Genomic DNA, 14,173 nt, shown 5'->3' with positions numbered 1-14,173 from the left:
ATTGATTTGTGAATATTGAACCATCCTTGCATCCCTGGGATGAATCCCACTTGGTCATGGTATATGATCTTTTTGATGTATTGTTGGATGCGATTTGCCAATATTTTATTGAGGATTTTAGCGTCTATGTTCATCCGCGATATTGGCCTGTAGTTTTCTTTCTTTGTTGTGTCTCTATCTGGCTTTGGAATTAGGATGATGCTGGCTTCATACAAAGAGTTGGGGAGTTTCCCATTATTTTGGATTTTTTGGAATAGTCTGTGAAGAATAGGGGTTAGCTCTTCCTTAAAAGCTTTGTAGAATTCTCCTGTAAAACCATCTGGTTCCAGGGCTTTTGTGTGATGGGAGTTTTTTGATTACTTCTTCAATTTCATTTGCTGTTATTGGCCTTTCAGGTTTTCTGCTTCTTTTTCATTGAGTTTTGGAAGATTATATTTTTCTAGAAATTTGTCCATTTCACCTAGGTTTTCAAATTTCTTGGCATACAATTCTGCATAATTTCTTACAATCCTTTCTATTTCTGTGGTATCAGTTGTAATCTCTTCTCTTTCATTTCTGATTGTGTTTATTTGGGTCCTCTCTCTTCTTTTCTTGATGAGCCTACTTAAAGGTTTGTCTATTTTGTTTATCTTCCCCAAAAAACCAACTCCTGGATCCACTGATCCTTGGAATTGTGCTTTTAGTCTCTATGTCATTTAATTCTGCTCTGATCTTGCTTATTTCCTTCCTTGTACTTGCTCTGGGCTGTCTCTGTTGTTGTTCCTTGAGTTCTTACAGGTGTCGGGTTAGGTTGTTTGTTTGAAATGTTTCTATCTTCTTTAGGTAAGCCTGTATCAGTATGAACTTCTCTCTCAGGACTGCCTTTACTGTGTCCCATAAGTTTTTGGTTGTTGTGAGTTCATTTTCATTTGTTTCCAGAAGCTTTTTGATTTCTTCCCTAATTTCAATCTTGACCCATTCGTTGTTTAATAGCATACCATTCAGTCTCCATGCTTTTGGGTATTTTGGGTTTTTTCTGTGGGGTTGGTTTCCAATTTCAGTCCCTTGTGATCAGAGAAAATGCTTGGTATGATTTCAATTTTCTTGAATTTGTTGAGACTTGTTTTGTGTCCCTTTATGTGGTTTATCTTTGAAAATGTTCCATGTGCATTTGAAAAGAAAGTGTATTTAGCTTCTTTGGGATGGAGGGCTCTATATATATCAATTAGGTCCATTTCATCTAGGGTGTCATTTAATGCTGCAATATCCTTGTTGATACTTTGTTTGGAAGATTTGTCCATTTTAGACAGTGGGGTGTTAAAATTCCCTACTATAATTGTGTTGCTGTCAATATCTTTCTTGAGGTCCTCTAGGATTTTCTTTATATATTTGGGTGCTCCTATGTTGGGTGCATATATATTTATGATGTTAATGTCTTCTTGGTGGATTCTTCCCTTGAGTATTATGAAGTGACCTTCTGGGTCTCTCTTTATGGCCCTTTTTTTGAAGTCTATTTTGTCTGATATGAGAATTGCTACCCCGGCTTTTTTTTTTCTTGTCTATTTGCTTGGAAAATTTGTTTCCATCCTTTCACTTTTAGTCTGTGATGGTCTTTTGACCTGAGGTGGGTCTCTTGTAGGCAGGATATATGTGGGTCATGCTTTCTTATCCATTCAGCTATTCTATGTCTTTTAATTGGTGCATTTAATCCATTTACGTTTAAGGTTATTATTGAAAGGTACTTATTCATTGCCATTTATGTACCTGTGTTCCTCTCCGTCTCTCTCTTTTCCTTCCTTTCCTTAAAGCAGCCCTTTTAGTAATTTCTGTAGAGCTGGTTTGGTGGAGGCATATTCTTTTAGACTTCTTTTGTCTTGGAAGCTCTTTATTTGGCCTTCTATCTTGATTGAGAGCCTTGCTGGGTAAAGTAGCCTTGGTTGTAGGCCTGTTTATCATTATTTGGAATATTTCTTGCCATTCTCTTCTTGCTTGGAATGTTTCCATTGAGAAGTCAGTAGCCAACCTTATTGGGACCCCCTTGTTTGTTACTTCCTTTTTCTCTCTTACTTCCTTTTTCTCCCTTACTGCCTTTAGGATTCTCTCTTTGTCTTGGAGTTTTGCCATTTTAATTATGATGTGTCTTGCAGTAGGCCTCTTTGGGTTCCACCTGATTGGGACTCTTTGCGATTCCTGGATTTGTGTGACTTTATCTCTCCTCAACTTAGGAAAATTTTCTGTTATTACTCTTTCAAGTAGGTTTTCTATCCCCTGTTCTTCTTCTTCTGGTATTCCTATTATTCGGATATTATTACGTTTCATATTGTCTTGCATTTCTCTTAAATTCTCCTCATTTTTTCTGATTCTCTTTTCCATTACTTGGTCCGTCTGGGAGATTCTTTCTACCCTATCTTCGATCTTGCTTATGCACTCTTCCGCCTAATTGATCCTACTCTTCATACCTTCTACTGTGTTCTTCAGTTCAGAAATTGTATTCTTCATTTCCTCTTGGCCTTTGCTGATGGTTTCTATTTCCTTTTTCATGTTGGTATAGTTTGCGGAGAGTTCATTGTAGCTCCCCTGTAGTTTCTGGTAGCTCATTGTAGGCTCTTTGAATTTCCTGATAACCAGTGCTTTGAATTCAATATCTGATAGTTGACTTGCCTCTATTTCATCTAACATTCTTTCTGAGACTTCCTCCTTTTCTTTCATTTGGGGATTGTTTCTTTGTCTTCCCATTGTTTGTGTTGCTCTTCTTGTTGGCCTCAGCTTCTTAAATTGATCTGTTCTGGTTCCCTGGGTTTATGGTGTGAACTTCTGTGGTGGGATGCCTGTGAAATTCAGTGGTGCAGTCTCCTGCAGGTATCTTGGTGTTCTCCGCTTCCACCTACTCCTCTTGTTGGTTTCCAGCTGGTCAAACCTTTTCTTCTGGTCTCACTAGCTGCAGCAGCCTGCGGGGCTTTTAGTGTGGCCTTTCTCTCATCTCAGTGAACTCAGCTGGTCTCGTCAGTGCTCTCCCAAGATCCAGACTGGCGCAGCTCTCCCACGCCCCACTGAGAGCAGGTTTTTCCCCAGGCTTCCCAGCCCTGGCCTGGTGTGAGGGCATGGGCTCCCAGCCAGGCTTTCCTGGTCTCGCAGGCTTGGGCTTGGACCTTTCCCAGTATTGTGGCTGAACACATAGGGCAACTCACAATTCTTCCAAGCCGGCAGCCACAGCCTGACTCCTGGTGCTTCTCAGTCTGCGCCGGGTGGGTCAGGAGGGAGCTGGCGACTGGTGCTCTTCCAGGGGCCCTGCCAGTAGCCCACAGCTCCCCAAGACTGTGGGAGCCCCGGCTCAGGTTCCACGCTACCGAGAACGAATGGGCGACTCTCAGTTCCCCAAGCCGGCAACCACAGCCTGACTCCAGGGGTTATCAGAGCTCTCTGGTTTTGCTTACCAATGTCCACTCCTCTTTCTGCCACTACAGGCAAACCGATCTCTCCTAGTGTTTTCCAATCTGTGCCCTGCTGGATAAGGAGGGTGCCTGTGACTAGTTCTCTCCCAGGGTTGTTGCTGCCTGCCCTCGGCTCTCAGAGATCAAGGCAGCCCAGCGGAGGGCCTGCAGCCTCTGCGCTGTTCCCTCGTACCTTGTTGATCTGCAGTAGTCTCCTCTCCTCAACCTCTGGTAATTCAGTGTCCGCAGTCCTGCCTTCCTATATGCTGGGTCCCTGTTGAGTATCCGCTGCGCTCCTCTGCCGATCAGCCTGGTTTTTCTCCGGCGAGTGGAGGGAAGCAAAATCCTTTGTCCTACTCTGCCGCCATCTTCCTCAGTCACCCCACAATAGAATTTAATTAACCCAAAAATTTGGTTATTTTTGGATATGAACATGTCATGGTTTATTTAATATCTATAATAAAAATAATGCTTCTTTGATATAATCATTTTTCTAAGAACTTGATACTTCATTCACAGATAACTTTTTAAAAATACTTACTATAATTAACATTTCACTAGCATATTACATTTTTCAATATACTTTAGATCCTTAATTCACATTATGCTACAGATGTGTGAATGAATATGAGTTTCACGTGCTGGTCTCTAGCACAAGCTAAATGCCAATGACCCCTTCCATCTTTATTATTTCCCCTTAAAAGTTTTTAAAATAAATAACCAATCACCATGGATGATGTTGCTTCTTTTAGCTCAGCAATGGTAAATGGCCTTTGCTACACTATTCGTTGCTTGTCCTCAACTAACTAGACAGAAACTCTTTATTGAACAACTGGCCTTCTAAAGTTATTGAACACTTCTGAAAACCTAAGTTGCAGCTACTCTACTTTCTAACTACACATTGCTAATCTCTTGTACTCAATAGCAGAAAGTTTTACGTATTTATGTCTTCTTGAAGTTATAATAGTGATATGATGAAGACATCCTACATCCTTCCCTTCCCTTCTCTTCTCTCTTTCCTTCCCTCTCTCCCTCCTTCCCATCCTCTCTTTCTTTCTTTCCACTGGGTAGTAGTTTAACAGGACACATACACACAAAAACAAAACCATAAGAACAGCAGTAGAGACAATTCTCATGAAAAAATAGGGTCTGAAAGTAACCGAATAAAGGAGGCTCTACCCAGTATGTTGACTACTCTTCAAAGTAAACTCCTCTTGTGGTAATTAAAGTTTTCTGATTCTGCTTCAGGATCAGCTTGGTTTGGTCAACCACACCCAATTTGACAGATAATTTCTCAAATTCAGCCACAAAGATCATTGTGAGGAGCCATAAAGCAATTGAAGAACAGGAATTCTCTGTTTGGATCTGAAGTCATAAGTTTTCATATGAGCACACAAATAAGGGTCACTTAATGGTAACCAACTAAGAAAACTATTGAGAATTACTAACCTTGATATTCACAAATTTAAATTAATTTACCAAGGATTCTGGTCTAATATTCTACTTGGTTGCCTTGTATTACTGGACAGTGCTGCTAAACTTCTGTGCATGTTTTCACGAACATATTTTAAACCAGGGGTCCCTGGGACCGATCCATGGCCTGTTGCAAAATTTGATGCAGATTCATTGCTCTACTCACTCAGCCCTGTTGAATGCAATGGCCACACAGTACACATGTTCACTCAACAGCATATACTGTTCCCACTGACTAGTACAGTGAAGTTGACATTGTTCACATATTTGCATTCCAGGCCACTCTCCTTGGCTGCCAGGTTATACTGATGTTGTGCAAACTGTTCTTGTTATATTAACAATGGCTGGACTTTTTCCAGACAGACCTTGTATACACCACTATGTTCACTGCAGCATTATTCAGTGGCCAAAACATGGAAACAAGTGAAGTGTCCTTCAATAGAAGATTGGATAGAGAAGATATTGTACATATATACAGTGGATTACTATTCAGTCATAAATAAAGGTGGAATACTGCCATTTGCAACAATATGGGAAGACCTTGAGAGTATCATGCTAAGCAAAATAAGTCAGTCAGAAAAAGCTAAGAACCACATATGATACTTATATATGGGACATAATTCTGAAAACTCATAGACACAGACTATGAGTATGGTAGTTACCAGAGGGAAGGAGGGGGTGCAGTAAAGGGTAAAGGGAACCATCACCTAATATATATGGTGATGGAAGATGACTTGACTTAGGGTGGTGGGCACACAATGCAATATACAGATCACGTATCATAAAAATATACACTTGAAACCTATGTCAATACAGTAAATTTAATTTTAAAAAATCACCACAAAACTGCTTTAATCTTACTACAAATTTTGAAATGTAATATTTTTATAATTCAGGTCAAAATATTTCTTCATTTTCATTATGATTTCTGTACTGATCCATGAATACACATTCAAAAATGTGTTTCTTAAAATTTATAAAAATAATTTTCTATTTTATTATTTCTTAGCTCAATCATATTGTGTTCAAGAACATGCTCTGTGATTTTATCCTTTGAATTTTGCTTAGATTTGCTTTATTACCCTGTATATGCTCTATTTTTATAAATATTCCACACTTGAAAGAATATTTACTTTGCACTAAGTACATTGTCTACATACCCTACTCATATTTTTATATCTTCTATATCCTCATTTATTTTGTGTGATTATACTGTCAATGACTAAACAAGGTGTGTTAAATCCACAGTGTAGATTTTTTTTGGATAGTGCCTATTTTTTCTTTATATATATTTTAGGCTTTGTTATTAAGTGTGCATACATTTATTTACTTATTCTTTTACTGTTGTTCTATTTTCTGCCACTGCTCTCCCTGCCCCACCCACCTCCTGCTCCCACATCCATGGATCATTTTACTTGTCCTCTAACTAGGCCCTTCCTCTTCTTTCCTCCCTTTATTCCCCTCTCCCCTCTGCTCTAGTCCCTGTCAGGCTGTTCTTGTTTCCAAGTATCAGGTTATATTTTGTTTGCTTGTTTTGTTCATTAGGTTCCACTCACAGGTGAGATCAGATGGTATTAGTCTTTCCCAGCTTATTTCACTTAGCATAATGCTCTCCAATTTCATCCACGATGTTGCAAAGGGTAATAAGAGTTCATTTTTTCTTTCTGCTGTGCAGTATGCCATTGTGTAAATATAACAGTTTTTTGATCCATTCATTTACTGATTGGCACTTAGGCTGTTTCCAAATCTTGGTTATTGTAAATAATGCTGCTATGAACACTGGGGTGCACAGATTCTTTTGAATTAGTATTTCAGGGTTCTTAGAGTATAATCCCAGCAGTGGAATCACTGGATCAAAAGGCAGTTCCATTTTTAGTTTTTTGAGGAAATTCCATACTGTTTTCCACAGTGGCTGCACCAGTCTGCATTCCCTGGACTGGACGGCTTCACAGGCAAATTTTACCAAACATTGAGAGAAGAGCTAACTCCTATCCTTCTTGAACTATTCCAAAAAATTCAAGAAGAGTGAAGACTCCCAAACTCTTTTTATGAAGCCAGAATTATCCTAATTCCAAAACTAGGTAAAGACACAATGAAGAGAGAAAACTATTGGCCTATGTTCATCAGCCAATATCACAGATGAACATAGATGCTAAAATCCCCAAGAAAATATTGGCAAACTGGATCCATCAATACATTAAAAAGATCATATACCATGATTAAGTGGGATTCATCCAAGGGATGCAAGGATGGCATAATATTCACAAGTCAACAAACATTAATATACCACATAAAAAAAGACAAAAATCACATAATCATATCAATAGACACCTAAAACACATTTGATAAAGTACAGCACCCATTTATAATCAAAACACTGAGCAAAGTGGGAATAGAGGGAGCATATCTCAACATAATAAAGACCATCTATGAGAAACCTACAACCAACATCATACTCAATGGGAAAAAATTGAAGAGATTTCCCTCTAAGATAAGGAACAAGACAAGGTTGTCCACTTTCACCACTTTTATTCAACATAGTATTGGAAATTTTAGCCACAGCAATCAGGTGAGTACAAACACATTTATAATAATGAGTGAATTTAATCTCTCATCATTATGAAGTGATCCTATTATCTAATAATAATTCTTTTATCCTTAAAGTTGACATCATCTGAAATTAATTTTAGTTATACATACTTTTTGGTTAGTATTTTCATGGGAAATACTATGTGTTTATCTTTACTATAATTTGTCACTCTCTTTGCTCTTATTATATCTCAGATCTTCTATCAAAGATTTCTTTCCTCATGCCTAAAATATATCCTTTAGAATTTGCTCTAATAGGGGTCTACTGAATACAAATTTTGTGTTTACTGCCTGAAACTTATCTAAGATAATTACCTTATTTCACCTCTTTTCTTAAAAGATATTTTTGCTAAGTACAGAAATAATGACCTTATTTCACCTCCTTTCATAAAAGATATTTTTGCTAAGGATAGAATTACTGCCTGGTTTCTATTGTAGTTATTGAGAATTTAGCTGTCGGTCTAATTGCCACTGCCTTAAACATAACCTGACTTTTTGGGTTTACTTTACAATTTTTCTTTTTGACTTGAGTGTCCTGCTATTTCACCATAATGTGACTATGGGTAGATTTATTTATCTTTCTTAAGATTTACTGGGATTCTCTATTGGCAGTCTGGTGTCCTTTATTGATTGGGAAAAAATCTCAGTCATTCTCTCTTCACATATTGATGCTTCCTTATTCTCTCCTTTCCTAGAATTAAGACATATGTTGGACTTTCTAACTCTGTCCTTCATGTCTATTATTCTGTTTTTCTTATCTTTCTTATTTGTGCCTCTGCAAGTTGCATTTAGTATAACTTTCCCCCACATTCCAATTCATTAATTCTTTCTTCAATTTTGTCTACTTGGCTATTAAATCCATCCTTTGAACTTGAATTTCTATTATTTTATTTTTTCAATTTTTGAAGTTTCACTTGGATCTTTAAAAGATCTATTGATCATCTTATTCTTTCAGAGCAGATAATTTCAGGTTTGTCTGTTTTTTCTTTAAACATGACAGTCATTTTATAATCTATCTCAGATAACTATTAATTAACATCTTCATGGGTCGGTTTCTGCTTCCATTTGTTTCAGATAATTCTCACTCATGTTGTTGTCTCTTTCTAAGTTATGGGAGCCTTTCATAGTGTTAGGATGAAGGTATGTTCTGTCAATAGATTTGTATTTGATTCTCCTTGGTGTCTATTACTAACATCAGTTCCAATTTAAACTCAGTCATGACTTGAGATTTATCAGGCTGGCAAGTAATGTGAATTGAGCTGTGAATCAATGCAAGAAGCCTTGTGGTAGCTACTTCTCAGAGACAATTCTCCACTATCCCCAACCCCCAAACAAGGTAATTTTGTCTGCTAACTCCTGAGAATTCAAGGAATGACAGAGGGTTTCCTTTTAGTTCACCATATAGTTAAGATGTAATGCATACTAGGAGAGAATCTGTAATTACACATTTTGGTTGTCCAAGACTTTGTTTCTTTTCAGAGGCCTAAAAACCACATCTTGTATTACCTTGCTTAGGCAAATGCCCTTAAGGCTGAAGAGTCTTCTATGTTGGGCTCTGCTTACCTCTCTGGGTTTCTGTCTTCACTTAGATTTTGATATCTTGTTGTCTTACTCTCTAGTGAGCTCTTAAAAGCTTTCAAGATTTATTTATTTTTAAATACAACATAATTAGTTATTTTCAGTGATAAAGTCCAAATAATCTATTCCAATATATTTTCAGAAATAGAATCTCTTCAATGATTTTTTCTTCTTTCTTTTTACCTCCATCTCATTCTCCTTATCTCAACGTTTTCCAGACAAATAATTTCCTTTTTGCTTCCATATTAAGACTGGATTAATTATACTGGTGAATCAATTCTGGCCACAGACAAGAAATGCATAAGAAACTCTTGCTCCTAAAAGTTTTGAGCTCAGTATTCAAGTTTAATAGGTTAATAAACCCTGCCATTAACCAGCTGTGATAATAAATAAGCAAGTTAACTTCTCTGGGTTCTATTTTTCCAGAAACCTGGGAGTTATGTCAGTCCTTCTCTTTCAGTTACCTTCCACATAAAAATCAACCAAATTCTGTGCATTCTAACCCCTACATTTTTGTGGAATCTCTTCCCTATTACTCCCATCCCAGCAGCTACTTCTTTAGTTCAAAGCCCATCCTTCCCTGAATTATTATAGCCTCCTTACTGGAGGCATGACCTCCTGTCTCTTTCCATATTACTATTAGGCTTATATCTAAAGTACATATTAATGTTGTTATTTTCAAAGATTCCAGGATTAAGTTGCAATTCCTTGATGTAGCATGCAATACTATTTGTTCAAATCTTATGGCTTTATGTATGTTGTGTCTTCTGCTTGAAGCATCTTCTATTCCTTGTTTTTACCTAATTAACCTCTGGTGACATTTTATATCAAGACCAGATGTTTTACTCAGAAACTCTTCTAGGACTTCTCTCAGATTCAGATGTGTTACACACACACACACACACACACACACATCTGTATATATGGAAAGGGGGAGAGAGGGAGGGCAGCAGGCTGGCTTACAAACAGTAAGAATACTCAAATAATTTATCTGTATTTGGGATTTTTTCACATTAAATTGCTATACTCTCACTGAGCCAGAATACAATTTGTTGGCTTCTAAGTAGGTTCTTCTCCATTTGAGATCAGAATATAAAATTAAAGATAGTTTTGATTATATCAACAGTATATGGAAAGCTTGATTCTCTTTAAAAATTCTTTTAAAGTTCAATATATTATATGCATTATATATTTGGTTATAATTATACTGCTTCATAATCTACTTTTTGGTAAATAGAAGGATGTCTTCTATTGATTAACAGACAAAAATTTTAAATAATTTATCTTTGTGTTTAATATACTTTTTGAAAGAATCAAGAGAATAGATTATTACAAAACAAAATGAAACTTGCCATCATCCTCCCAGCAGCTCTTCACATTTCCGTCCCTTTCGCTGCTCCCCGGTAACACTGTTGGGTCTGTTGGCAGGTCATCGTCTGGCACACCACCTTCACAATCTGCTGCGTCTGTAATACTTTCTTCTTCCACAATATGCAGTTTGTCTTCATCATCTGAATCTGAATTTGTTTCTACCACAGTATTATAACTTGTAACTGTAATACAAATAAGAAACAGATAGTCAAAACCAACTAGTTTTTACACTCCAGTAAAAATAAAATTTTAAAAACACCACAACAGCTTGTGATTCTTTTAGCTACACTTATTGAATTTTTATACATGTACAGTGATTTCTAAATATTAACTCACTTAATTCTTGCAACAATCTTACAGCCAGCCTATCTACCTACCTTCGACTACTTATATCTCTGTTTTACAGAAGTAGTAACGAAGACACAGGGAAGGTAAGTAACTTGTTCAAGTTCATCCAACTAGGAAGTGGCAGAACCAGGATTTGAACCCAAGCAGCCCGCTTTCATATTCTGTACTCTTGAACACCACATTAAACATCCTCCCCGTCATAATGAGTTTACTGTATAAGATCCCACTCATGTACAATTAGGCCTTCACATCTTTAAAACAGCACAATTTAAGAAATAAGTTCAGCTCCACTAGTAAATTAGCAATGCACCATCAAATTTACCATAAGAAAAGCATTTTCAAGTTATCGATTAAGCCCATGAATTTCATATTAATCCTTACTAGCTTTAGAAAGAATCAACTAATTTAGAAAAATTTCTACATAATTAAGGTTTGATTTAAGGCATGATTTATATGTGAGTCTGTCATTCTAAAAAATATATTTGACATTCAGAAGTTTTCAAATGGGTACCCTTACCCTATTTTTAATGAATTTCTATAAAATTTAGTATCACTGTTATACAAATATATAATTATTCTGAATGACTATAGCTCACAGAATCATGACTAATAATAGCTGGGAATAAAATTCTCTAAAACAATGTAGTAGAGTCAGTTTTTTTCCTTCAGAATGCTTGTAATAATCACTGTAACGGGATAAATTATTTAGTACCTCATTGGGCATGGTTACTGGAATATCTCTTTTCAACTATCTGCTGGGCAATTCTTATTCACTAAGATTGAGAGCAAGGGAGACAAAGAAAAAAGGAAGCTTTGCTTTGCTTAGATAAGTAAGCAATGATCATTTCTAGTTCTTCTTTCCACGTCTTCCTTAAATTTTCAACAATTTTTCATAGAAGACAATCACCTAAATGCTTAAATGATATGCATATATATTCTTCTTCCCATATAAATACACACACATACACAGACACCTAAGAACATGGATGAAGACATATAATAAAAAGTATGAATGAAGTGAGTACAAATAACCAAAAGTCTCCAAGGCTGCTCTTATAGACCCTGGGAAGACCCCTTTGTTCAAAACACTAGTGGAGTTATCCTTTTGCCCACATTAAGAATTCTTCAATATTTTGTGTCATAAGGAAAATATAAAGTCTTCTGGCATTAATACTTTACTGTGAATGTGTTTTCCAGATCTTTTTCCAAGAGCAAGTAGTTTTCTCTCTGATATTATTAAAAAAGTAATACACATTCACTGAAAAAGTGAATGTGTAAAATTAGTAAAAGCCTAACCTTCCCCCATGTTTCCCTCTGCAACTCTCTGCAACTCTCTTTAAAAGTAACAAAGCAGCACATTTTATTAATTAATGTATACACTAAGTAGGTGTGATAATCATTTTATATATCTTATCCTATTTAATTGTAATACAGACCTCACCTTATACACATAGGTATCTTTAATATAAACCCTGTATATAAGTGTATATATACATATATAATATACAAATATAGGATCACATAAAGTTTGCCACTTAGCTTTTTGTCACTTAACATATTTTGGAAACTTTTCTATATGAGTATATGTACAGCTTTATAATTTCTTCTGGATGGCTATGCAGCATTTCACTGTACAGATATAATTTAAGTAAGCACCTATCCATAAAGTTTAGTTTCTTTCCAATGTTTAAGCATTTGTAACAATATCATAGTATATTTTCTTATTAATATACCTTTAGTCATTCCTTAAATACATTTGTCACATACATTGGTAGGGGTGGAATTCTTGAGTCAAAAGGAAAATTTAGTAAGTAGATAGATAAGGAAACATGGGGAATTCCTTGTACTCCAGCCATGATATGAGCAGAGTAAATTGTGAAATTGTGTGTATATAGGCAAAAGCAATGATTCTCAAAGGATGGTCCACAGGTGGAACAAAGGTTTCTTGATGAGCCTTTAACTAGAGTAAGATGCAAAGATATCTGTATTAAATATTTTTAATGAGGAATCTTTACTGGAAAATAATACACCAAGCTATTAACTTTCATGCCTCCTTATTAGTAACCTACAAAATGACTTACTAAAGTTTCCAAGGTATGGAGTCATTTATATGCTACATGATAGACATTTTTTAGTATTTACTGAGATCAATCGATTCTGTATACTACTCGATCTGGCCACCACTGCATCAGCTCATTGCAGAGCTCTCTCACTATGCATGGAGAGTTGAAATTCCTACTAGTTTGTAAAGGGAGGTTTTAGTGCTTCTTTAGTATTGAGTTAGCCATTGGAGATATTCTTGCATTTAATAATATTAATACTGTGGTCTAGCTTTATCATGATCAATTTTGTTAGCTGTAGATTATTTGGTTGACCCTAGATTGAATATTTAGCACATATACATTTAGAGTATTTGGGATCTTAAAATTTTACAATAATTAGGCTTTAAGATATATATGAGGGGGACCCCCAAAAGCTTGAATTTAGTCATAAAAATTGTGTTTATGCTTACATGTTTAAACTTTATTCGTTAAATACATTTCCACTGAATACATTCCATTAAATACATCACCCTCAAAGTACTCTCCATTTGATGCAATACACCTACTGAGACACTTTCCACTGCTCAAAACAGTTTTTGAACTCATCAATTTTAATGTCTTTTAGTGCTTCTACCATTTTTTGTTTTACCTCTTCCACATCAGCAAAATATTTCCTTTTAATGACTTTTTTCATGCAGGGAAATAAAAAAGTTGCTTGGGGCAAGATAGGGTGAATAGGAAGGGTGAGGCATGGGGCTCATGCTGTTTTTGATCAAAAACTGCTGAACACTCAGTGCAGTGTGAGCATGTGTGCTTGTAAATCACCCATCATGAAATGGGCAAACACATTGAAAGAGTCTTAAAAAAAATTCACTGGAGCTGAATGCAGCCTCCCACAACAATGTCAGTTGGTACACTGATTACAGATAGTTCCTAGAACACTCACCTAGCAGGGGAAGCCTGTACTGTGTACAAGGGGCCCACCTTTCAGAACATAATTCCATTTTTGGGTCCCCCCTGTATGCATTATGATTCAAATATTAATTTGCATGCTTCACAGTTTTCAGAGTTCTTTTTACCTTAAGCTGCAGGTGTTTTACTCTGCCTGAATCAGCTGTAGCTCAAGTACTCTCTAAGAATACCTGTCACTGTCTAGAAGTCTAGCAAAACTTCCTCTCCCCAAGGACAAGCTGTCACTGTGGTCTGAGAGATTGTAAGTCAAATACCCAAACCATAGACAGTGCATATATTTAATAGTTATCCTGTGAATTTTCCCAAACCATGTTTTTGAGTATGTGGCATAAAACTAAAAAAAGTCAAGAAAAGCAATACATTTTATTGACTAAGATGGGAAAAAAAGAA

General features: G+C 36.2%; 1 protein-coding gene across 1 annotated transcript in view; it reads right to left on the bottom strand.

The window, feature by feature from the left end:
• Positions 1–14,173, bottom strand: part of ZEB1 (zinc finger E-box binding homeobox 1) — a 186,211-nt gene that overhangs the window by 45,838 nt on the left and 126,200 nt on the right. The window contains exon 2 of the mRNA XM_037037202.1: positions 10,403–10,603. Coding sequence (XP_036893097.1) covers positions 10,403–10,603 — 201 coding nt within the window. The remainder of the gene's footprint in view (positions 1–10,402; positions 10,604–14,173) is intronic.

The sequence above is a fragment of the Sturnira hondurensis genome, unplaced genomic scaffold (assembly GCF_014824575.4).
Source record: "Sturnira hondurensis isolate 20B ecotype Veracruz unplaced genomic scaffold, ASM1482457v3 Scaffold0022910, whole genome shotgun sequence".
Taxonomy (NCBI): Eukaryota; Metazoa; Chordata; class Mammalia; order Chiroptera; family Phyllostomidae; genus Sturnira; species Sturnira hondurensis.
Note: the sequence above shows the minus strand (reverse complement) of the source record. Positions and strands in the feature narration are given on the sequence as shown.